A 25,766-nucleotide genomic window follows, 5' to 3' on the forward strand; every position below is an offset into this window, starting at 1 on the left:
CGGCGGGGTCTTCCGAGGGAAAGGCTGGCACGGCAGGGGCACGGCACAGCGACCGTGTGGACGTGACGCGGCGCCACGCTCCCGGACAGATGTGCCCCGCGAAGGGCTGCCCTGCCTGCCCTGCCCGCGGCTCCGCGCCGTGCGCCCCGCTGCCGGGGTCCGTCTCGGCGACTGCCCGCCACCCCGTTCCGTCCCGGCTCTGTCTGACCGCCGGCAGCGGAAGCCCTGTTTCCGCCTGAGCGAGCGTGGCGGACAGGGGATCAGCCGGCGGCCGCCGCCTGTGCGCTCGGGAGCGGCGTGTCGCCCGCCCCGCGCATGCAGGGCCACACGTACGCTGCCGGGGCGAGCCGGCCGGCCGGGCGGGGAGGGGGCCGCGGCTGCCGAGCCGCACGTAGGGTGAGTGGGCGCGGCCTCGGCGGCGGCGCGGAGCCGGGCGGCGGGGGTTCTCCTGCCCCGCGCACGTAGGGGCGAGCAGCTACCCAGGCGGCTGGAGAGAGAGAGGAGCGCTGGCGTCGGTGAGCCCCCGCGCCCCGCGTGAGTACGGACCCGCGGCACCGGGAAAGGTGGTCGGGCAGCTGAGCGCCGGCTCGGGTTGGTGGCGAGGGGTGTTTTCTGGAGGAGGCGGCTTTGGTGCTGCCTATCCCCGGGAAGCCCCGCGGCCCTTCGGCAGTTCCCAGGAGGGTTTAGGGACGGGCTTCTGGTTTTCAGGGCGTCGTTACCGTCTGACCGGCGCCCGCGGGTGGATTTACCTCTGCGGCCGGGGCTTGGCCGGGGGCGGGCTGCGGTCTTGTGGGCGCGGGGCTGGGCGGCAGCAGCAGCACCACCTGCGCTGGAGAGCGGGTCCCAGCCTGGGCGGGGGAGAAGAAGGGGGTTGCCGGTGAACCCGGCTTGTGCGGGGCTGCCCCTGCGCTGGGGGAGCCTGAACGGGTGGAAAGCGGCACGCAGGGGAAGTGCCGGCGGGGCGGCGCGTTGCCGCTGCCCGTGGGGTGTTTAAACCCGCGGCAGTTCCGCGCTGCGATCGCCTTTTAACAACAGTTCGCCTTTGAAACGATCGTGGGCTGCGGAATTCGTTTCAAAGTCAGCTGGCTCCGGTACCGCGGTGTTCACCCGCTCGCCATTAGCATCAACTAATTGAGCCAAAGGTCGGTCCCTAAAGCTCGGCGCTGCGGGCTGTCAGTGACAGCAGCTTCCACAGCGCCTGGAGCACAGGAGCATCTTCCCGTGTTCATTATATTCCCTCCAAAAGTTGTTGGAATCCAACCTTTAGGAACTTAATGGCCATCGGCTAACAGCCCTTGTCTTTAAGCACCACCGCTTGCCGCTGCCATTGGTTATAGAACAGGAGCGTTAGCAGAGCTGCTACACGGGAACTGGGCAGATTTTAGCAGGGGGGGGAGAGCTGCTCCTGGTGGGGTTTAGTTTGGCTTTTGCTTGTTTGTTTTCTCCTGAAAAGACGTTTTCCTCTACGGCTTGGATTCGCGGATGGCAGTGAGCTCATCCAGCGCGTGATCCTTCAACAGAGCGCACTGATTTTGAAGCAGAATGCCATTTATTATCTTACTCCCAGCAATAAGGATTCAAAGCGTGAGAAAGTTAATGACTGACACGTCACCGAGCGGGTTTGTCAGTGCTTATAGGTCAAGCCAAGCCTGCCTCTGTAACGGGACGTATCCCTTTGTGAGGAGCAGAGGAGGTTGGCTTTTGGGTGCTGCAGAATTGGTAAAGCTTGAGGGTGTTTCCTGATGTTTGTGTTTTAAGTGGTTTCTCAGGGCTGGTGTTTCAGGAAACGCTGGATGGAAATTTCCATCCCTCCCAAGGCAGGTGGGGTTTCATGTCGTGACACTTTCATCCTGGGAGATGATGTAAGATGTAGTGAGGATAAGGTTGTTGTGTCCCTGTGTTAAGGGTGCTTAGTTTTTCCTTGCAGAAAGTTTGGCTACACTGTAAAGAAAGTAAGTTGAGAGGAATAAAAAGAAGAAAAAGAGCAACAGGGTCTCTTCCTAGAATATCTCTTCCGTACTGTATATAATGAAACACAGTCTTAATTCTTAGGCTAGTTAGCAACACTTGATAAAGTGTTTTCATCTAGTGCTCCTTCAGATGTTTCCTTGGTACGTTTCCATTCCCAAGAGGCTACCTTCCAAACTACAAACAGAAAAAAAATTAGATGATGCAAGGAAGAGTGTGCTGGTCCTCTTTGTATTATTTAACTCCTGCAATCCTGTTTGCCCTATTTAATTCCTGGCATTTAAGTTGTAACTTAAAAAGTGATTTATCCTGTATAAAGAATGGGGGGTCAGGGGTTCTCCAGTTGCACATGGCACAAGAGAACTGCTTTTAAAAAAAACCAAAAAAAAAATGGTAGGACTGTATTAGAACACAGTTTCAAATTGAAAAAGTACATAAATCACATTTTAATGGGTTTCTGTGAAAAGAAATCATTCATATATTTTATTAAATAGCATATTCAAACTTCTGTGTGGACAAACCTTATGCTAACACCATGTAACAGGGTGATACTCTGACAGTGCTGGCACACGCCTTCTGCTTTCAGATTTCCCAACCAAGCAAAAACATTGCAAACAATTTTTAATCAATAGCCTGATTTAAGAAGGCAGCAAGAGTCACAATTTCTTGTTAACTCATTTGCATGTACTGAGAGCAACTGAAATCACCTGGAGACAGGATCTTGGATTCAACCTAGCTTCTCTTTTGTTACTAAGAGCATTCTTGATGTGATCACTCCAACAGGTTTCATAAATGTTCTCTGTCCCTCTGGCTCTCTATCTGTTGTTCTTTCTTCTCTTTAACCTCCCACAGAAAAATCCACACCCTCCCTAATGCATCCTTAACCTCTTCTGTTCATGCATGCAGTCTACTTAATTCGGGTCAGATAACCATTGTGTCAAGAGAAACAGGATTCAGCTCTAAGAGCAAGTCTGAGTTTAGAAACTTCTTCAGAAAACAGACCACACGTGTAGTTAGTGCCAAAGTTTCTGACCTCAGAAGTTTGAAAGTGGTTTTGCCATCTCTGTGTTTTAGAACAGGGGTAAGGGAAGACCAGAAAGATCACAGATGTCACAAATTAGAAACAAACCTTCTTTTTTATTGAATTTTATACTGTTACACAATTAAAGAAATACAGTCACAAGTATGTCAAAATTTTTCAAGAGAAATATCAATTGCAGTAACGTTGTACTTGGTTCCAAAAAAGAATTCCATTAAAATATACCACTTCTTCATGAGAGAATACTGCTATTATTCACAAAATCTACCATACTGTGTAAATCCAGTAGCAAACTCTTTAACTTTTTGGTAACTTGGCAAGCCTTGCTCAAGGTAAGCAGGGAAGCAAAAGGAAAACAACAGCTCTTTTCTAGAATTTGGACCAAAAATCACAGCTCTCCAGAATGGAGCTTTCCAGGGGGATCAAGTGCCTAATTCCTAATGGTAGTTTTAATGAAAGCTGGATACCAACTAAGTGAATTCCTCTGAAAATGGCCTTCCTGCAAAGCACTGCTGGCCTGTGAAATGTTTATTTTCATGGTGGACAATTAAGTTTGAGTAACATCCATTAGTGCAGTGACATTTGAGTGAGAGGTGTGTTCTCTTTAGCAGCAGCTAAGCAGTGGGATGGGAACAGATGGCTGACCCCAGGCACATCCAGCCTGGTTGACAGTGGTTGCCTACTCCTGACTCCCAGCTTCCACAGCACAGTTTGTCAAAGGAAATGGTTCATTCAGCAGTGCAACAGGCACAAGCTTGCCAACAGCTACTGGTGAAAGAGCCCACGTTTCTGCCTTGAGCCACTGTTGTTTACTTATTAAATGAACAGCTTTATAAACAATGGAAAAAGAGTCTCTTAAATATACAGTACTTTAACCTGTAGTCATCAGAGTTCTATTTCAGTGGAAGCTGAGCCTATCAATTAATCCAAAATAAGCTTTGGAGTCTAACTTGTTATGTTTAATTGTTCTTTCTGGTCTTAATCAGGAATTCTTTAGTTCATTAATTACTGAGGGAGAGTTTAATGTGCGTACACAGACCCCCAGGAAATAAAACTGAACAGTAAATTGTTCCTGTTTTACCCAAGGGTTTTCAAAGATCATCATAGCCCAACCTCTGGGAGTACCTGGGAGGAAGGTGTGTTAGAAAGGTGTACTTTGGACTCTGTGCTACCTTAATTTACCCAGTGTATTACACCCAAGATCACATTAGTTTACTGGGCAGGAGAGGTAAGTGACTTCTTGGGAGCCGTTATTATAAACACTAGTTTAAAAATTCCTTTACCTTTTAAAACCATCATATGGCTGATAAAATCATCAGTTAGAATCCCTATGTGAATATAATTATGCTATGCCATGAAGGCAGGGCCTGACAAGCGCTGTGGTCACCCTGACCTTTTGGAAGCTAACTTGGTTAGTCTCACTTCATCAATTCCAGATAACTGAGCATGTTTCATGTGCAGAAACACTCCATCTATCCATCTATCTACAGTTTCTTCTTTACTACGGGTGAGACTGAATGCTCTCCTGTAGTGCCTTGATGTTTTAAAAGGTTATTCAAAATCAATAAGGAAACACTTTGTATTTAAGAGAATCAGGGTGTGTATTCCTGTAGTTAAAAAAAACCCACAACCCAACAAAACAACCAACCAAACAACAGAAGCAGCTAAAAAAAGGTGTGCTGGACTTCTGGGGTTTATGAATTTGTATCTGTGTTTAGTAGCAAAGCTCTGACAAGGCCAGAGCAGTTCCCATTACCGGTCCCTGTGTTGCTCAGCGTCTCTGGGAGGTTTGGTGGGGTAATACAGCTACTGCTGTTCATACCATTAGTTGCTTATTTCTGTTCCTTTTACCAGGACAGCTGACAAAATGCCTTATTGTTATAGTTAAAAAAGTGTGAGAGTTGGGAAGATTTGTAGGCTGCTGTCACTGAGAGCAGAAGTGATTCCAGCAGGCTTGTAACCATAAATCATGTGGGTTACTGAAGTTTTCCTCCTCTTTTCAACACGGATTTTCCTCCGTGATAATTTACTACTTACTCTAAAAGTATGCTGAAGAACTGACAGAGTCAAACAGGTCAGGCTCCACCAAAGTAAGGAAAAGAGAGTAACAGAACAAAAGCAAGCAAGAGGGTAGCAAGCTTCTTGTGGGACATGAAAGGGGATAATCCACTGCTGCTTTTATCCAGAGAACACTGAAGTTTTGTACACTTAAAGGTTGTACACATGTTAAAGGTAACATTCAGTAGCATGTGTATATTCAAAATGTTCTCCATGTGAAATTTAACCTCTAGCTTAGTGCATCTACACACTTCCTTCTCTCTACTCAACCTTAAAAAAAGCACAGAACTGTCTTTTGCTACTGGTGCCTTTGCTTCTTATAGTTGGTACTTAATAATCTCCATCTAATTTAACACAGTTGGGTCATTTTGAAAAGTGCTCGTTTCAAGTGAAACAGGTTAAGCTTATGTACCTTTATATTGATTTCAAAAGACTCAAAGAGTCCAAGGAAACCAGAGTTTCCAAAATAAACCAGAAATAATTCTTGTGATGCTTCATGTTTGATTTCTTACATTGAGATAAGGGTTTTTCTAAACAGTTGGAAGACTGCACAGAATGCCTTGACCGTATTTACACATCACAAGGTTGTATCAGTAGCATTATGTTTTCTAACAGCAAAATGAGAAAAGTCATCTAGTCAAAGTTACTGAGTCAACAGCACAAGAACTTAGGACAAGCTGTAACATCAGATACCAGCTTAGGTTTTTTTAAATCATGCAGTTTTGCAATAAAAAGCCACTTTTAATTGATCGTTCCTGTGACTTTTACTATTTCCTGCTTTCCAGTGTTACCTTGATAAAGCTTCCAGAGACAAGCCTTAAGCTGTATGGAAGGAAGAATCTTTCCACCCTACAGCAACACAAGTAGCTGGGCTCCTCGCTCTCAAGTTTGCTAACTGGTGTGATAACAGGTTTTGAAGTTTAACGTCTTTGGCGAGCAGTAGTACAACACTGTCTAGGAGACTTCAGTACTGAATGGGCTCAAATAATTACTGGAGATGTTACCATCAAAATAAGGAAGCAGTGATTTCCAATCAACTCTAAGTTAAAAAGGGAACACGGATGAACAATAACCACTAACAAAAATATAAATTATCTCATTTCTCTCAGATAACACACTCCCCAAGGGGGCCTGGTCCACATATAGTTTATTGATGTAAGAAAACAATACAGTTAGTGTTAGATCCAACCACAAAGAGCAAAAGAATGAGTGAATGAAGGTTTTGTACAGTACATATAGGAAAATAAGATGTTTGTGACAACTATATATTTCTAAATAAAAAGACTTCTAAATATATTCAAGTTACTGAAATCTACATGAAAACATATGGATGTTAATAGCAACAAGGTGCATAAAACCAAAACATCAAAATATTGAGCAACTCAATGAAGTACTAGATAAAACTTTGCTAACAATGCAAGATGTTTTACAATCTGCTTGAAATATCACCTATACCACACGGGGTAAGCTGAACATTTAGATTTAAGATCATACACAATATTAGCATTAACTTCAACAACTACAGGCAGGGAATTTTTTTTTTTAAGCTGGCAAAGTGACTACTTTTAAGAACATCAAACTCTCTCTAAATTGAGAACATATCCAAATAAAATGCTGCTAGCCCTTTCCAGGTAAAGCCTTTCCTTTGACTAACCACACTCATTGAAGTCAAAAGCATAAGACAGCATTTAAGAACAATTTATGTTACAACGTGACTAAAATAATGACATAATCCAGGTTTAAACATGGTTTCATAGGCAAACAAAAAACAAGAGAAGATTCTTCTGAAAAACTAGTTTTTATAAATGCAGAATATATTGCATGAGGAACTGCTGGTATTTTTTAAGAAAATATATTGTGCGATTGTGGCTACAATGCACTGCTGCAAAGCATTGTTGTTTCTTACAAAAACTATTAAAATAAGAAAAAACAACTTACTTGAACATGAAGAGTAAGAGAGCACAAATCTTCCAACTACCTATGAGAAGCAGGATGGAAGTGTTGCCAGTTTTTCCTGTGTTGACATCTCACTAATGGTAAGTTTTGGTGACTTAACTCCCCAGCCAAAAAATAAATACTTTTTTTTTTTTTTTAAAATCAGGTGCATATTTCAAAGCTGCTACTGCAAGTGTATTTTAAATGTAATGGACTTAAAAGTGTATGTACCAAAGAATTATAAAAATGCGCTATAGTTTGAGTTATTGTTACATAAAGAACATATTAAAAAGACTGTCAAAATAAGTAGAAAGGGGATCAAAACTGAACTAACTGAATTAGTGCAGTACTGTAGCCAGGCTTCTAAAATCAGATATAGAAAATATAAATAGACTGCTTTAGGTGATGATTCACCAGTGTCCAAAAAAGGAACAAGTATTGTGAAAGCTCAGTTAACTTGATCCAGAGCTCTGAGCAGTTCTTCACCCTGTAGCAGGTTTCTGTTGCCTTGTATGGGAGCATTTACTTCGCAGTCGTAACTGGTGAGTTGGGGCAGTCCGCTCTCGTCCATCGACTGCCCTAGAAGTTTACTCGCTATGTCTATAGAGGGAGGGGAAGGAAAAAAATCGCGCTTAATTGGCCGTGCTTCACCTCTCCTCCAAAACTGCTCCCCCGGGGAGGTAGGTTTGGATGGTGGTGGTGGCACCGGGGTTTCTCTTCGCGCAGCCCCCATCCACCCTCCTCTGCATATTAAACAAAGCCAGTACTAACCAGTTGATAACAGAATGATTGTCTTTTGCTCCACTCCGTTACGACCGCTGGTTTTGCATCCCTTTACACGTTTCCAAGCAAGCGATGCATTTCCTCCATGGTCACCTGTCTGCTGGAATAAAGACCCCTAGGAAAGAAATAAAATAAAGCTTCTTTATTGAATGCTGGATCTTTCTAGCCCTCCACATCCCTCTTCCAAGCTAAGCGTCCCTGGCGCTAATTACTTCCGTAGGCATCACTACAGTCTAAAGCAGGCTTCATTCACAACACAGGGAGGAAGAGACTTCCAAGTACACTGGCCTTGAAAATATATTTAAAAAGGAAAACCGAAGCAGAGCTCAAGACCTTTCTCTTCCCTTACAGAAAGCAGTTACTAAATGCTGGTTAGCATCCATTCCTGTGCCCAAGATCAGCATATTCACACCCTTTTCATTACCGCTGCTCTCAGCAGAGTAAGCAGCAGCCTTTCACTGGAGTTCCTAATGGTTTTGTGCACTGAAGTTAACAGTGCAAGTAGGAGATTCTGGAACCTCAGTAGGTTGTCAAAACTTAAGATGTAAATTCTGCTCGCTCTCCAGTTCCTGCCACCAAGCTGTCTGACCCAAGTCTCACAAGGAAATGCAGTCCTAAGACAATGTAGTACAGACACAGCTCCTTAGTGTATTGTTTGGACAGCGGCATAGAAGATATGGAGATTAGAAAGATTTAAGGGCTCCATATAATTGGGATAAGTAAGAAGCTGCCACTGAAACAGATGGGATGGGAGGAAAAAAACAAATGATCTTAGTAACAAATCTGCTAGCAAAGTAGTTGAATCTGCAAAGTGTGGTCTTGTTAGTAGCACTGACTGCTGCAAAGAGAGGAAAAGGTATTTCAGAACGCTGCTGTTATCCCAAACAGTTACACCAGTAAAGAACATATGGTTTCGGATTATAAAATATCCCTGCAAGTCAAAAGGACAGCTGGATAGCAGAAGTTACAGTTAAACATCTCAGACTTGGAAGCTGGATCTCATAGTAAGGTCAGTCACCAACATCACTGCTGGTTTGGTCTTTACCCTGACTGCGACACAGCCCTTGATACTAAGGAAGATGTAATGATTCAGATATTTCATAACATCACTGGTGACACATCTTGCCCTTCCCTAATTCTCCTGTTTTCTAGAACACTTAAATCTTCATTTATTTTCACTCTTTGCAAACTAGTCCTGCTTCCTTGCAGCAAAGAGGTCGCAGCAATTTTTTGTCCCAACCTCAGAACACCATTTAGTCCAGGCCTGGATTTCACATAATTTTGCTTCCACGCGTGTGCAAGGCCTAGTTCATCCACTCAGATCCACTGTGGGCAAAGCAGTGGAACAACAAAAGCACTCACTTGAAACAACATCATGTAAGTCTCAACAATGTGGAAAATTCAGCTTCTGACTGTGCAGAAACCATCAGAGTCTTTGCAACACTTGTTTTCAAAACAAGAGAGAAAGCTTTAGCGAAGGGTGAGGTTTGAGCCTACAAGCATTAAAAAGGCACTAAGTGTAATAGCCTGAACACTCTTACAGTGGTTAACACCCAACTGCCCCAGCTCTGTGCACTCAGAGACATCCCATGCCATTCAGAATACTTTATTAGCATCTCTACCTGACAGCCCTAGCACCCTGGCATGACAAAGGGGCAATGAAAGGCAATAGGTTTTCTTGCAGAGCTGTGAATTCTTACAGGGCTACTTGAAGCAGCAGAACAACATGAGTGAAAGCACAAAGCATTTGGTGAAGGGAAACAATGGCATAAGCATGACCTTATTTTTTTAAATAAAGCCTACTTGCCTCAGGGAAAAAAATGGATACACGAAGCTCTCAGCTCTTCTAGAGGACAGCACTGATAAAGACAGGATACAGCGATTCATCTCATGCCCAAACCAGAATGCTAACACAGGAATAACTCATAGTTCAGAAGAAAAATCATCCTGCATTGTAAGGCGTGATGGGTGACTACACCTAGGAGATGGGCCACTGAGAAGGAATCTCAAAGGCTGTGTTGCAGCAGAGGAACTAAGAGTTAACTGGGTGAAACTGAAAAGGGAATTGGCAATGAAGACAAGGAGAGGTAATATTTTGAAATCCTGAGCTCTGCCATTATGTGCTAAGAACTGACAGTAAGAGACAAGATCAGAGAGATGAAATATCCTTGAAGAAAATAATAGGCTGGATAGCCCCAATTAATTAACATACATCTAAGAACACTTTAAAAGATTCTTTGAAGAGCTAGGCCAGATGATGATGAGCTAACCCACAACTGCACACACTATAATACTAGAGAGAGTCTGCATGAAATGAAAGAAATAGTAATATACGTTTGCTGGGTTATATGAATTTTATTCCCTTACGGTTCAGATGGTTTTGTGATGAAATACAGGAATCTCAGACTAGATGGAAAACTGAAAGTGTAGAAAGAAACATAAGACCTCTAAGTCCAGTACTGACAAATGTGAAAACATGAGTTTGAATTCAGAAGTGAGATTAATATGGCAATTCTAAATCTCAATGCGATGTCTTACACTTGTGCACATTCTACTGAAGGACATACATGATCACAAAAGTGTCTTCTCTCTAATCACTTTTTTGAAACAGCCAAGAGAAAGAGAACTAAAACCAGAGCACCTGCACGTACGTGGGAATGTCACATCGAACCATTATCTCTGATACCAAGATTCCACTGCATACCAACAGCTAAACTCAGGAGTCTGCACTGATGCCTCATTTCAGAAATTGCAAGGTTAAAAGTGAATATTTTAAAATGGTAAAACAAAACTCACAATTCCAACTGCCTGAAAAAGTGAACCATCATGTTCCATTTTTCGTTTTCTCTGAGCATTATGCAAAGCTAGCATCTTTGGATTTAGTTCTTCATCCAGTGCAGTAGATCTAAGAAAAATTGATTCAGGCTGTTAAGACGTTTCTACTATCCTTGAGCCATTCTTCTTCTGTGGACACTTATAGACAATATCACAGAACTGAATTTATGAACTATACTACTTTTCTTTCATAATTGATGCATTTCAACCATAACTGTCCGTGAGCATAGCAAACGTTAGCTTTTAATATTGCTGTGCAGCTCAGATTGAGTTATAACCAAAATTTTTATGCCTTTGCAAAAAAACCCCAACCAAACACCACCCCCCAAAGCATCAATATTCAGCAATTCACTTACAACAGAGAGGAGGAAGGGAAGGGTGAGGAGAAGTCTTTTGTGATTATTTCTAGAGACACATAAAGCTTCCACATATCAAAAGTCTGATGTTTCACTTCATAGGATTTTCTATCATGATCAGTATCTGCTACAAACACCACAGTCCATCATCATGAAATGTGGCTCATTTTAAAAGCACTAAAGATAGCACACAGACTGCAGTCATCTCTTACCTCGTAACAGAGCAGACAAGAAAAGCACCAGAAATATTGTATAGCTACTTGTATCCTGCCTACTGTGTTCTCTTAAACAGGCTGCGTGTCAGGTGCAAGAGCAGAACAAGAGTTATGAACACAGTCTGCATACAGCAGCTGCCTGTTAGAGATGATGTTTATGGAAAAGCTACTTAACTTTAGGGAAGCTTGCTCTACAAAAAGAGCCAAACTTGTGTGACATGCCCAAATTTAAGTGTATGGATTTCTACTTGGAAGTAGAACACTGAAGACAATATATGCCAGTTGGCAGGATTTAAAAGTGTGCTTTTATCTAGTTTCTTGAGCAGATATTAGGGCTTAAGCTTCGCTTTGAAAAATACCTTTTGTTCAGAGTGACTGTCAGCAAACTGGGTGTTCCTGGACAAGATTTCTCTGTCTGATCCAACGTTCCTTTTCCTGCTCTGACCGGAGATGCAGTTCGACTCCTGCTCCCACCATACGGCGATGCTGGAGCACTACTCGTTTCGCTGATTATGTGGACAGGAGATGAAGGAACAATTAACGTCTTCACATCATCGACTCGTTCTGTCACTGGTTTTATTTCATCAGCAGTACTTGATGGTGTCTGAGTCTGCTGGAAGATGGTAATGGTGGCTGCGTTTTGAGAGCCAGAAGAACTGCTTTCCAGCGGAGATAGCTGATCAAAGGAGCGCAACTGGAAGTCATCATCCATTGGGATGTAAGGAGCCAACATCTCCAAGTCTAAATCAGTTTCCTGGAAAAGATGAGGGGTAAAAATCATAAGTATGTAAGAACATCTCAGCTATGGCTTCATAAAGGCTTTTCCTTTACCAAATCCTTACACTTTTTTTTTTTTCAATTTATTTAAATAAAAACACTGCATAGAAGAGGAAGGAGCTTCCTGAAGACATTCTAATTGAAAGAGAAGCACTTTGAGAATAAGTATGCAGATGATACAGAATTTTAAGTTAGCGTACGTTACCTGAGTAGAGAATGGATTTTTTGCTTCTGTATCTATCGCAAAGAGTTTCTCCACTAATTCCAGTTTGAATTCATTAGCCATATCATTATCCACATCAAAGCAGTAGTCATTGGGACTACTGGGCTGTGAAAACATTTTGGAGCGCACTTAAGTTTCTGTCATTACATCATTTTGCATTGTATCTACAGATTCTCTGAAAAGCTTTCTAGTGCACAAACACAAAACTAAAAATGGAAAAACACATACACACAGAAATTGACCCCATGTGGGAAGCTCACCATTAGCTGGAACCTGGAAATAGACTCTACAGTAATTTATTGCAACTAATTTGCTATTTACAGAGTAGGTAACAGTCTCTGAACTGTTCTTTAACAGACAGACCAACCCCAAGGTCTTCTTATTTCTATGAGGTGGTACCGCAGACCTTTGCAAGACTCACTTTAATGAAAAGATCATTCTCAGTATGAAAATGTATCTTTTCTTCCTCAGATCCTGGCACAAACTTAACTAAATTACAGCTCATTTTTTTTTTAAAATTCCTCTCTTGGCTGCATCTTTCACCAGATTTGCTCCATGAGCCCCCAGCAGCACATCCACTTTAACGACGGCGTATCCAAACGAGGTAACTAACCTCAGGAGAGCTTTGGCTGGTACTTGCATCAGAAGGGCTGGTTGGTTGCTCTTGCACCTGAGGCATGGTAAAAGAAAGTTCGAGCGGCTCTGTGTTTGGCTCCAGCTTTGATACAACTTCTCTATTGAGTGCAGGATCAGCATTGCTACGAAGTGGCTTTGTAGTTTCAGAGGCAGGTAGTGGGGACATTGCCATATTTATATTCTGCAATTTCTCACTGGATGAGGGGAGCATTACATCGTTATACAAAGGAACTTCATCACATTGTTGCTCATCAGACTCTATAAAAATTAAAAGAAACCATCAACCTAAGTAACAATACTGAGCGTGTCTACGGACCTCATTAAATTTAAACAGCAGCTGAAGTACAAGTGGTACTGGGAGGTTATTTTTTAAAGTTTACCATAAAACAGAACTTTACTAATTAGCATGCTCCACAACTTAAACACACACCCACCATTACTGCTGAAATCTAGAGAGATGATTGTGTCTCCAGCAGCTGGGGCCAGCACAGTTAAAGCATCTGGTTCCTGTTTAAGTTTTTCAAATAGGTTGTTGGTATCCTCCAGGTCATCTTTGCTGAATATTTTGGTAATTTTCATATCAGGAGACTCTACTGGTTTCAGCATACACTCAGTTTGTCCAAGGGAAAAAATCAAGTCCTTCTGTACAATTCCACTGTCAGACAGAGAGGAAGATAACTTTTAAAGAGAAGCCTGAATTTATTCCTTTTAGCTCAACAGTTTTGTAAGCTGAAAATAAAAACAAAAAGCCCAAAGAACCCAAAAAACAACAAACAAACAAAAAATTAACCCCAAAACACCACACATACCATACTACAAATTTATGAGGATAGGAGCTTTAAGAATTCTTTTTTTCTTATTCAATTATTACATTTGATGAAAGAAGCAAGCACTAATTGGTACCATCAAAAAACCACAACCAGAATAAACATGTTTTTCTGAAAGCATTGAGAAAATAAGGAGAAAAAATATAAAAAGGTAGCTATTTCCTAAAACTTTTTTTTTTTCCATTTTAAATAGATGTGAGATATATTGATACTGGTATTTCCCATGAAGTTTTGAAGAACTAACTTAAGACTATTAGAGAATTGCAGAAAAACAGTCCACAAGTCTGCCTTCAGTTGAAGCTTTCAATTGAAAAAGGAATTTTAAGGAAGGAGAAGAAAAGGGATTAAGACAGACAATTACTGCTGCTCTGACTCCATGACTAAAAGTTATTAGTGAAATTAACTGCTCCAGGCTGCAGAGAATGATGAGAGGGTTGTCTAGGACGCACACAAATTCCAAAGTGCTTCCATCACACCAGACCAGAAGAAGCTGGCCCTATAGTCACTGATGTCACCAAATTAGAGAAGCATCTTCAGGAAAGAGGATGACAAAGAATAGTGATGTCCACTCAACTTACCTCAACACATAGTTTACACACACTATGCACTGGGGCTGGGAATTCTTAGTGTTGTATATAACAGTTGCTTGAGTTTCAACCCAGACATAGCCACCTTGTTTAGCGAGCATTCTGTACTGTCCTGTTGTCACCTGCCCCTTTGTGAACACTAAAAGCAGAAAGGACACCAGCTTTAATTATAGGCAGAAAAAAACCCTAGAGCTGTTTAAGTATTCATATCTGCAATGAAAAGAAAGCCCTCGTTCTGCTGCTGCTTTCCACCAGTGCTGCACCTCATCTCTGGGGAGTTGGAGGGCTTTTCACTTACTGTCATGGTGTATTTTGGTCAGATGGTCGGAATCCAGCACGTGGTAGTACTCATAGATTGAGCGACCCAGGAGTTCTTCTGGCTCATATCCCATCAACTCTGTAATTCTTTAAAACAAGGGGGAAAAAAACTGCTAAGTAAGAGCAGACATGGAATAGCATAAATACTAGAGTGATTTGGGATGCTTGGCCATCTACAAAGATCTGAGGATTCACTTCTACACATATTAGCAGAAATTTCACTTTACTGTCTTTTTATGCTTCTTTGCAAAAAATTGCAACAGGCATAAGATTGCACTTCTCATTGAATATTTATAAATCTCATCCTGTGGACAGGATTAAGTAAATCCCTGCTTTCTAGCCTTTTTCTTTTTTTAGCTTAAAGGCAGACCAGCTACTTATGGGCTGGAATATCCAGCTTACACAAACACGAGAATTCAATAAAATAACAAAGACATGCTTCAACGGTTTTAAACCTGCAACTAGAAGAAATGAGGAACTGGATTTATTCTTCCTACTTGTCTTACGGCAAGCAGTACTTTCCTCAGCCCGCAGAGGGCAGTGCTTGATAGGGGAACACATTTCTTTTGCCCTATTCCACATGCAGAACGTGACCAAACGAGTGACTTTTATGTGGTACCACCAGTCACATAAAGGCAATGTTACTGCAGAGGGCAGAAAATAACCTGTGCTAACATCTCTCTGCATCTAAACGGCAGCAAGTAATTAGACATTTGGGTTTTATTATAAGGAAAAGGAAACTTTTGGTAGGCAATAATAAATAACACCCAACTGAAAAAACAAGACAAAACAAAGAAGCCCACACAAATCTCAGGTCAGTATTTCCTTCACTTCTGTTTTTCATGTCAGTCAAGCTAGGTTTCCAGAAGGTAGCAAGAGCAGCCTTATGTAGGTGACTACATCCATGATTTGTACCTGAACACAGAATCTCACTTTCAGCAGCAGATGCACTGTGCTGAAAGTACAGATGAACTTTTGGGGTCTTTTAGATTGGAGAAAGGAGACACTGATCTCCCAAGGAAGGAAGGCAGGGAGAGAGGGAGGGAAGTGTTGGCAATAAAATGCTTCTGTATTTTATATAATATGTGTATTACACATACACTTTGAAATCACCAAAATGCACCATCACCTTTGACAAACCTAGAATCCTCCCTGTTTTTTTCAGTGTTCAGAAGAATCTTGTCATTTCAATTTAATCACTGCCAGTACACTAAAGACCAGTTTGAACAGGCAGGCAGAGAATTTATTCCCAAGTAATAACCCTACATGACTGAAAAATCTGTCTCTCTGATAAGACCTCTTGAGCAGTTAATAAAAGCCAAAGTATCTCACTGCTGGTTCCGTGGCACCCATGAAGCGAGTTAATGAGTAAGAGTATGTAAATGTGCAAGGCCAACATCAGCCAACGTGTACCCACCCTGCAATTCCTCCAAATTAAGCCTTTTTTTAAAGCACAAGATATAGATTACCTTTCATCACAGTAGGAAAATTTCATATCCAGACTGTGACGACTGAGGAAGGTTTTGCTGTCCAGGGGGACCTCAATGTTTGATGGATGAGGAATAGGTTCGCAGATCAACACCAGACACGTCATGGGAGGCTTTTTGTAGCCACAGTGAGTTTGATTACCACATGTGTCATACACACGGATGTGTCCAGTGCAGTGGAGTACCTATGGGAAGGTCATATCCTGAGAGACCAGGTTCTTGTCTGCCAGACAACACAGTCACATTCCCATCAGCACACCCGGAGCGAAGTCCTTCCCCTCCCCACCCCTCGATGCGACAGTCACAACAGGGCGCAGTGCTTTCAGCTGGGTGGCTACAGGAGAGCTGCAGTTCTCACACCACACAGGCTGCTGGTGCTGGCTGAAGCAAGACCAACATTTCTGCTTTTCTGCAAACTCTTCTTTGAAAGTTACATTAGTGATGACACTGACACTCAGCTGCCTCAGCAAAAGGTCCCTTACTACTAAAATTCCAGAGTTACAGTGACAGCAGCAACTCCTGCTTCAGACCCTTCTGCAGAGGTGATGGTAGAGATCAAATACATTCCTCAAGAGAGAGGTTTTGTATTTTGGGGGTTATTTAACCATTCTGAAGTAGAAATTTTTACTGAATGGCAGCAAAGAATAACTAAATTTAAGTTACAAAAGAGAATTGTGAGCCATAACACATCTAAATACAGTGAAAGGTTACTTTTTGTCCACAGAAGAAAATGCACTCACTGCAGAAAGTTACTGTTTGTTCCAACTGTTACAAAAGGGATGCAGCCAGCAGCTTCAGAAAGAATGGTATTGAAGTTGAGACCTCAACTGCCACATTTACAGTATCAAATAAAAAAAAAATTAAATAAGGTATCAGTGTAAGTAGTTTTCTTCTGAGAGCAAGGCTTTAGGCAAACATTTAGCAACTGTAATTTCAGCAAGTAAATAACCTCTAATTTAAAATGGCTAATTCACTAAAAGAGTTTTGAAAAGCTCATTTTAACACAGTTTCAGTTACCTCCATGATGTATTCAGCATTAAAATTCTGCACATCGAAGCACACCCATTAAATTAGTTAAGCACTTAGTGGGAACTGAAGCTTGTTGCACGAAGTAAAAATGTTGAAATGTAGTGTTATGACATCTGAAGAGGAAGCAGCCAAACTATGTAAATATTCCTTTGAATTAAGTTACCTTCCATGTCGCAGACTTTATATTCACTGTTCTTCCCCTGCTAGTCAGTGTGCACTTCATTCTGAGAAAAAAGCTGCGCTCTGTGTTTTGTTCTTTGCCCTTTTTCACAGCACCTAGCAAAAGCAAATAGCAAAATAGTTCTTAAGCTCTCAGATCATCTTCCCAAGGAATAAACCCTCCCACTTCAAAACATGTTTGAGAACTCTAAGACTAGGGGAAGACCCCCCAAAAAATAAATTAAAAGCTCAATAAACCTAGAAGTGCTTTCAATAAAAACACTCTTCAGAATGAGGTAGGCAAAAACTTGAAGCTTCAACGTTTTACAATCAGGACTGTATTTGTAGCCAACTCCACATTCCCAGATTTCAGGGAAAGGGGATGGAGAGAAAGATAAACAGATTGAAAAATTAATGTGTCTTAAAATGTTAACAGAAAAGCAGGGTGCCAAGTACTGTTGAGTTGGATTCCACTGAAATGCATCAGTAAATCACTGCAGGGAGGTTCAATTCAAACATGTTTTGGGCCTGTAGCTCTCTTCAGGACTGCAGTATTTTAGAGTTTATCAATTCAGCATTAACAACTTCAAGTGTTTAACTCACAATGGAAATATTCATATGCACATAGACAGTGGAGTAGAGAGAATAAATTTAACACGTTATTAACATTCTTGGAGAAAAGAAATATCCATAATTTCTAACACAAATTACTATTAGTGGCACTAATATTTTTAAACTTAAAACCTTGCTGTTTAGCAAGTAAGGCAATTTTTTCTCTTTACAGGGGAGAACCTTTCAGAGTTGATTATTAACTAATCAACTAACTACAATTACTTTTCTGGGCAAAAAAAATGCAAACCCATCTATCAGAAGAGCTGCAAGCAGCTCACTGCACGTGGAAGGAGGAAACAAAGCACCCAAGACAAGGAGCAGTGGAAGAGTGAGTTTGTGCTGAGGGGTGAGCAGCAACTCACAGCAGAGGGTGGAAGTTTAGAGCATGTGAGCTTCCCTCTGATACAGGTTTATACAACCATTTGCTATGGAATTCTTCATGGTGCCATGCACCGTGGCTACTAGTTTGACAAGATTCATTAGAACCACGTTGGAAGTCCCTACTGCTACATCGCCTGGTGCTTCTAGCACAGACTAACAGGGACAAGCCTGCTTTACACCACATCAAAATACCTTTAATAAAGGAGGGAGGGGAATTAAAAAACATAAAAAGCAGAGTTCAGAGAAGCAGCTACAACTTATTTAAAAAGAGGTAAATCAACCTGGAAATTCTAGTTGAAGACACACGTTGTTATTACCCAGTCCCGATGCTTACGGCTCTGCTTTAAGAAGCAATTCTAAAAGATGGAGCAGCTTTCTCAAGTCTGACTCAGCAGTGGACCTAAGTTTTAAAATCACCAGCACTGAAAGCCTAAAGAGCAACTTTGCAAAATCAGAATGCAGTCCAGTCTCTGCCAATCACATTTATATTCATTTGCACCTGTACAATCCCAAAGGGGAATATTTCACACTCAATTCAAACCCCACATAATTCCACTGATGCAAGAGCTGCAGTAGAATGCAACCTGGGAATACTAATAAATATAAAAACGTACTATTGCTACTGTAATTTAGACTTTTGTCTGCCAACTTCATTTGCAAAACAGATTTTGTAATAATGCTTTCCAGACATCTTACTCTGGTTTGCCAGAGCTTGCATGAAATGCTGTAATGTGACATTTTTAAGAATCAACTTCTGCAAAAAGACCATTTTCTTTATGCTGCTTTAATGAAGTTGTTTCTCCACCTCCCAAAAATGTATTGCTGTATTCCAAAAGGGAGGGGGAAAAGTCTAATCCAGCCTTAGAAACACACTTCAGTATTAAGGGCAGACAAGTTTAGAAAATGCTTACAAAATCGAAGTCGGAGCCCTTAATGTTACGATATCTTATCACATCTCTTCCACTGAATTAAACAGAATGACACCATAAAAGACTTCTGATTTACAGTGCTACATGAAAGCAGAGGTCAGACTTGGTAATTTTTTCAGTATCTAGATTCAGAGTCCATATAACCCTCATTTGATGAAGCAGGAATTAGAGAGGTCGGATTTTAGACTGAGTAAAGCAGATTTCTGTGGAGGCTCGCAGGCTGCCAAGTCTGGATAGTCATTACCAAACCTTTAGAAGACTTAAAAGCAGTTAATTCATGGGCATTTGTTAAATTCAAAAGTGTACAGAATGCGTGAACACAGTGTTCTGCTCTCTCAGAGGGAGAAGAGAAGAGTCAGAAATCTGTGAAAGATACCAATTTCATGCACCAATTAAGAAGTGCAGAGAAGCAACAATCCCAAAACCCTTTTTGGGACTGTCCAAGTATTCCCCAATTAGTTTTTCCATGTTCTAAATATAGCTATCTCTTATGTGTGTTAAGAAATGGAACAAACCATTTGCTTTTAAATCCTCATGGAAAGGCAAGCCCAGACCAAGACCAATCCAACAATACAACTTTTCCATAGCCTTCTCTAGCAATTGCTTCAGGTCAATCTCATTCCACCTACCTCTACTTTTATTCCTGTAAGCACACGAATTCTTTCAACCCTCAATAAGTCTGTTTTAGTCATCAATTTTGGTTTAGATTAAAGAATACTAATGAAGTCTCATCTCTCCTACAATTAAGACATTGCAAAAGCATTCTGGCTATCTCTGTGTCAGTATCCCTGAACAAGGTTTATTTTGAGATCTAACCAGTACAAACAAACTAGTTTGTTTTTTCAACACCAAACCTTTTTCTGGAAGATATCCAAATGTACTAATGCAAACAAGAGGTAGCCATCAGTAAATAAGATTGATTATTTCTTTCTTCTCACCATTTCTGTGCGTAAGCATCTCTCTCAGCTCTTCATGGTCACACGGATGAGTGAAATCAAACACACTGTGCCCCGTCAACTCAAACTGCAAAAAATAAGAGGTACACAGGTGTTCAGCTTCACATATACAACAGCACAGCAACTTGTACAGATTCAAAAGAGTCTTAGCAAATGTCAATGTTTCACCTGAGTGAGTCCCATGCACTTGTTCACGTTTTCAGACATGTAAATCATGTCCCCATCTTCGGACAGAACCATGACGAATCCATCAAGAGCTTTCAAGTAGAAACAGTTCAGCTCCTTCTCCATTTTGGCTTCAGTCTCCAGCTCACCTACAAGCAGCCACACATTTTTAAGGAAACATCAGCCATTCTTTACTCGCCTTCTGGCAAGCAGTCAGTCTTTCAGAGCTGTTCAAAGCCAGCATAATTCACATATCTAAGCACACAGTTAAATTCTTCAAGCTCTAGTAATGGTATCACATACCACAGACAATCAGCAAGGTTAAACCTCTGTGCTTTTGTGCATAAACCAGTAAACCTTCCACTTTAAGAAAGTCTACACGGCAAAAATATTAGCATTTATCTCAGGAAGGCATTACAAACTTGTGTCAGGATCTTCCTAGGAGGTATTTCAGAGTATGGCTACCAAAGTTACTCCTCTATATGGTACAGGTAGGCATGCATGAGTACAAATACCCAGTACAGCATACTGGCATGGTGTACAGACACCGGTTCATACGCTAAGTCGGATACTCTTGTAGATAAGCCTACTCCTGCAGAGTACAGACACAGCCCTCAGCTAACCTCGCCTTCAGTGAAGTACAAATTAAAAAGATTCCTCACACTGTATTAAGGAGAAGCACCTACAGTTTAAGTCAGCTGTCCACCAACCACCTACAGTTCAGTAAAGCACAGTTGGAGCAAACAACTCTACAGGGGATAGCAGAGGGGAAGAGTAAAATGAAATAATCTAACTCTGGGAGAAGGGTCAAACAGCAGAGACTGAAAATGGCACTGCAGTTCACCCTACTGTGGGGAGCCAACTGGGATCACCGGCACAGAAAGGGGAAAACAGGCGGTTGAACTGTGGCCATTCCTTTCCTGTGTAATCACCAAGAGTCTATTTCTACCGTAATGCCTTCTGCCTTTCCATGGAAAGGATGCAACTATTATTTAACTGCTGATACTGTTTATTTAACTAATTGAGGAAGAAATAGCTTCTTCCTCAATATACCTCCAGCCCCTTTTCCGGATTCTGCTAGGTTATCTGCTTACCAGCATCTAGCAGCTTTCTCATGCGCAGGTAGCTGATGGTCAGTCTCATAATGGAAGCCTTGTCTAGGTGTGCGCTCACGGTGTGGGGCAGGGGCAGCTGATGAGCAAGCTCATAGAACACTTCTGACTCCTTGCTCCTCCGGCACCGGGCTGCATCTCTTGATTTCTCTTTTCTGCGTTCCGAGCTAATCCTGTATAAACAAAGTTTGGGGTTAATATAGGAAACAGAGCTCTGTTTAATGGAAGTTAAATTTGAAACTAAGCTGCCCACTGGGCAATTAACCAGTTCTCCATGTTGAATAATTTAAAACCTCAATTTAAAAGTGTTATGCTGTGTATAACAGTACTGCTGCAGCTACGCTCTCCCAGCACTAAATTCAGACCCACAGTCTTCCAACAAGATCAGTTCTTCAAACAGCGCTGCTTCTGAAATGCCTTTCTAGCCTTGAAATCCTGCTTCCTTCCTCCTTCCTAGCCCCCAAGTCCACACAAAATACCACAGTGCAAGTTATTTCCAGCTTGATGGTCCTGTAGTATCATCTACACTCTCCAAGTTCTTCCCTTTTTACCATCCTTACAAAGCCCATTCAACACGTCAGCTAAGCAAGGACATTACTTCAGCATGAGGTGTCCTGCTTTTCAGGTAATCCAGAATACCTCTTTCTCCAGTATATCCTGTTCCATAGCGTCCTCTATACTGGAAATCCCCAGCTGTAAAGAATTGCCTCACTCTCCTTCCATGGCCTCTGCCAGACTCACCTACCCTAGGACAGATGAAGGCAGGGACAAAGAGCAAGCTCCGAAACAACACAGACTCTGTCAGTAACGCAGATAACTCTCCCTTTGCCCAGTACCCACACTGGTTCACGCCTGTCCCACGCACCTGTCACATGAGTTTTGGACTAAACATTATGAGACAGGAGCTCCACAGTTTTCTTACATTTGAACAGCAACTCAATGCTGCTGTGGTCCCCGTACCATTTTTAACTTCAGTGGCATAAATTCTATTGTTTTAAAATGGTATTATTGTTCATTCTTCTTTTTATACGTTTATCTCTTCCAAAGGCACCCTGCTTCCATCCTGCACACACCTGAGATGCAACAGGCAGTAGCATTAATCTGTAGGATCCCATTTGTTTCCACTGACTTGCATGAAAGTTGTAGGACGCCTATAAACCCCGCTTTTGTATTTCAGAGTCGCACACCTTCTGATGTTATTTCATGGAGATTAAGTGTCACTAGTTGGAAGACAGAAAGAAAACCCCACTGAGTTACATTTACTACAGCAGCTTAGGAATCCATTTCACTAGACAAAGTCACTTACTGCCGCTGCCAAATTCATGTTGCTAAGTCTGCAGATCTGTGCAAAAGCACTTTTTAATTAGTACACATCTTCTGAGAGGTACCACAAATGACAGAGGAAAGTGATTCCCGAGCTGATACTGCCTGGGAAATACCAAACCAGACTCAACGTGAGGTTGGTGGCCCTGCCTGTGGCAGGGGGGTTGGAATTCTATGATCCTTGGGGTCCCTTTCAACCCAGACCATTCTATGATTCTGGGACAAATACCCCAAGGAACACATTTTCAGTCCTTTCCCTGACACGCTACCCACAACCACCTGAAACCTGCTTAGTTTCTACTACACAGCATCCCCATCCATCCCCACCTCCACCATCCTCTCCTCCTGCCACTGCCAGCAGAAAGAAGCACCGAGAGCTTGATTTTCAGAATTGTGAATTGTATAAGATGCACGAATAGCATTATGTTTTGCCCTTTGGTGGCAAGAAGTCAGGCTACTAGATCACAGGAACAGTATTTCTGTGTCATAAGAAATATTAACATCATAATAATGGAGGTCTTTGGAAAACTTACTTATAGATTAGTAGCAAAAAAAAAGCCAGACAAACAAATAGTTTTGGTTTCTGTGAATATAAATTTGTGTTCCTCACAACAACAGCCTAAAATTGCTGTAATGCTTCTCATCTTGCAGATTCCTTCACATTCAATATCCCTGTGAAAACAGATGTTCCTGCTCTAGCCAGGGATATCTTGGTCTGAGAAGCTTGAGGTTTCCGACATACAGATCTATCCAGAAACAGCCATTAACCTTAAACAATACTGAAACATTTTGGCTATATAACCTGATCAATTCAGCATTTCTTACTGAAGACAGGCCTCCAGTGTCTTTTCTCTAAAGGTGGAGCAGAAAAAAAACCATTTTGGATTTTCTTCATCCTCCTTACACCACAGATTTCCCCCAACAGAGGTAAAACAAGTAATTCCGCTGCCTTCAGCAGATCCACCTTGATACCTCTGATATTTCTTTGGTAGCTGCTCATTCAGGATCCCTTCCCCTGTGGAAAAGTTTGTCTTACAAACAGAAACTCAAGGGAAAATTACTAGAAGTAATTGGTTTCCATGTGCCTAGATGCAGGCAGTTGTGTCACAGCTTCCTTTTTCAACTGTTGCTGACACTTTTAAGTAAAAAACCCTCGTGCTTTGGCCATAACATTGTGTGGTTCAAGTCTCAAGATCTGTCAGGCTTCTGTGAATTACAAGGGCATGTAGAGAAGGACCACGCAAGACAGGAAAATAGACGTAAAACCTCACAAGTTTCTGTTTCAGCCCTTGCTCTTTCATTTTCTTTCTGAGGGCTTAGTGTCCCTGAAAGCATTTCAGCTGGTTTCTTGATTTTTTGCCTGGTTTCAGTGTGCTCAGCAGCAGACTTCAACACCAACAGTCAAAAACTCTCTCACCACCATCGAATTATTTATCACACTGCTCAAATCAAGCTCGTAGCACTTCGGTTAAAAATTAATCCCTGAGTAAGAGAATCAAGTGCTGTCGGCTGGAACGCTGCCTGGCTTTGTGATGGGCAGAACTCAAGGGGAAGGGGCAAGGTTGGTACCAACTGCTGCTGTGTGATCGGCAGCCTCCGCTCCCTCTCACTAGGTATTTCCTTTCTAGAAAGGCTCCTACTATAGATAGATGCTTAAGTAGAGCACCACAATTTGCTAATTTTAGCTGCTGTTTAAAACTAAGCTGTAACCAATCGGGCTGAAGCCCAGCAATTTAAATCAGAAGATTAACTACCAGCTTCACCGAGCGTTTCTTTCATGGATCAAATTAATAGGGAAAAGGTGTCTGTCACAGTTCAGATTTAATTACCGAGTGAAGTCAGAGTTGTCTCAACAAAAGGATACCATTAAACAATAATAAAAAAGCCAAAAGAGAAATCCTTTACCATCATAACTACTCTAAGCTTCATTAGTTCCAGTTGCCCAAAGTAAGTATGAGCACACAATCACTGTGCGTACGTGCCCACAACTTTTTTTGGGTAGTCACTTGGAGGATGTTGAATTCCTGTGAAAAAAATACATTTCTGAAGCAAGCTTGGGCTCAACTAGGAAAAAAACCAAATACGTGGGGCGGTGCCCAAGGAACAGGACTTTAAACAGTGAGGTACTAACTGCCACTAAATCAGCTTAAATAAATAATAAGAGTTATGAATGATTTTCAGAAGTACCCATGCGTAAAACTCAGAGTCTTCACATCAAAAAATACTTCTGTAGAGACAACAGGAACCCGAGCTCCATTTAAAATAAACCCCAAACTTCAGAGCTGTATTGCAACCTTCTGCTACCAGTCTTGCATGAAGGAGAAATACTGAAAGATTCAGAAGGCGTCAGCTGAAGAGCCGATTACACGTGCAATGAAAGTTACAGAAATGCCAATGCTAGACAGGAAATTGCATACATTTTCAGGTATGATGCTCCCTGCATGATTTCAGTGCCAGACACTCATTTCCATTTTGTATTTCTGCCACCAGAATACAGAAGCAGAGAGCAATCCAAAGCAGGTCATTCACTGCAGCTCGCAGAAAGCGGTGTTTCACACACAGCTTTAAGCCCGATACTAGGCAGGTTTTATCTGAGAGATGTTCACATGCAATAGCTGAATAAACATCTGAGTTCCCAAAGATACCTGAGTTAGAGACCTAGAGCAAAGCATTTCACCACCAGGACTGACTGCAGCTGAGCCCAGAGCTTGGCTGAAGGATGTTAATGCCAAGGTCCCACTCACTGCCTCAAATCACAAAGGCTTTAAAACACAGCAAGGTGAATAGAAACTTTACAGCAGGCTTGAGAAGCATGCAAGAGTAATTGGCCCAGGAGCATTTAGAACAAAGCACGCCAGCAGCAGCCCCATGTGCTCCAGTCACCGATGTCACCCCATCCTCTGTACTCCAGTGTGCAACTCCTGTCATTACAGTAAGATGAACCAACCTGGCCCAAGTGTGCCTCTGCCAAAATATTGCTCCTCGTGCTGTCCCAAAGACCCCCTTCGCCCACCACTGTGTATTTCTACAAGCGATTCCCCCAACCCAGTTTTCAT

General features: G+C 41.9%; 1 protein-coding gene across 2 annotated transcripts in view; it reads right to left on the minus strand.

Moving 5' to 3' along the window:
* Positions 1-7,214: 7,214 nt before the first annotated feature.
* Positions 7,215-25,766, minus strand: part of HIF1A (hypoxia inducible factor 1 subunit alpha) — a gene marked incomplete at its 5' end in the record, with an annotated part of 28,991 nt that continues 10,439 nt past the window's right edge. The window contains 14 exons of one of the 2 annotated variants that reach the window (XM_084270755.1): positions 7,215-7,600; positions 7,772-7,898; positions 10,580-10,688; positions 11,549-11,943; positions 12,172-12,294; positions 12,803-13,083; positions 13,260-13,480; positions 14,231-14,378; positions 14,538-14,644; positions 16,027-16,229; positions 17,237-17,349; positions 20,093-20,177; positions 20,279-20,424; positions 21,370-21,560. In XM_084270755.1, coding sequence (XP_084126881.1) covers positions 7,449-7,600; positions 7,772-7,898; positions 10,580-10,688; positions 11,549-11,943; positions 12,172-12,294; positions 12,803-13,083; positions 13,260-13,480; positions 14,231-14,378; positions 14,538-14,644; positions 16,027-16,229; positions 17,237-17,349; positions 20,093-20,177; positions 20,279-20,424; positions 21,370-21,560 — 2,401 coding nt within the window. In that variant the 3' untranslated portion in view covers positions 7,215-7,448. The remainder of the gene's footprint in view (positions 7,601-7,771; positions 7,899-10,579; positions 10,689-11,548; positions 11,944-12,171; positions 12,295-12,802; positions 13,084-13,259; positions 13,481-14,230; positions 14,379-14,537; positions 14,645-16,026; positions 16,230-17,236; positions 17,350-20,092; positions 20,178-20,278; positions 20,425-21,369; positions 21,561-25,766) is intronic. The other variant, XM_084270756.1, reaches the window with a different exon arrangement.

Source organism: Gallinula chloropus (assembly GCF_964237585.1).
Source record: "Gallinula chloropus genome assembly, chromosome: 14".
Lineage (NCBI taxonomy): Eukaryota > Metazoa > Chordata > Aves > Gruiformes > Rallidae > Gallinula > Gallinula chloropus.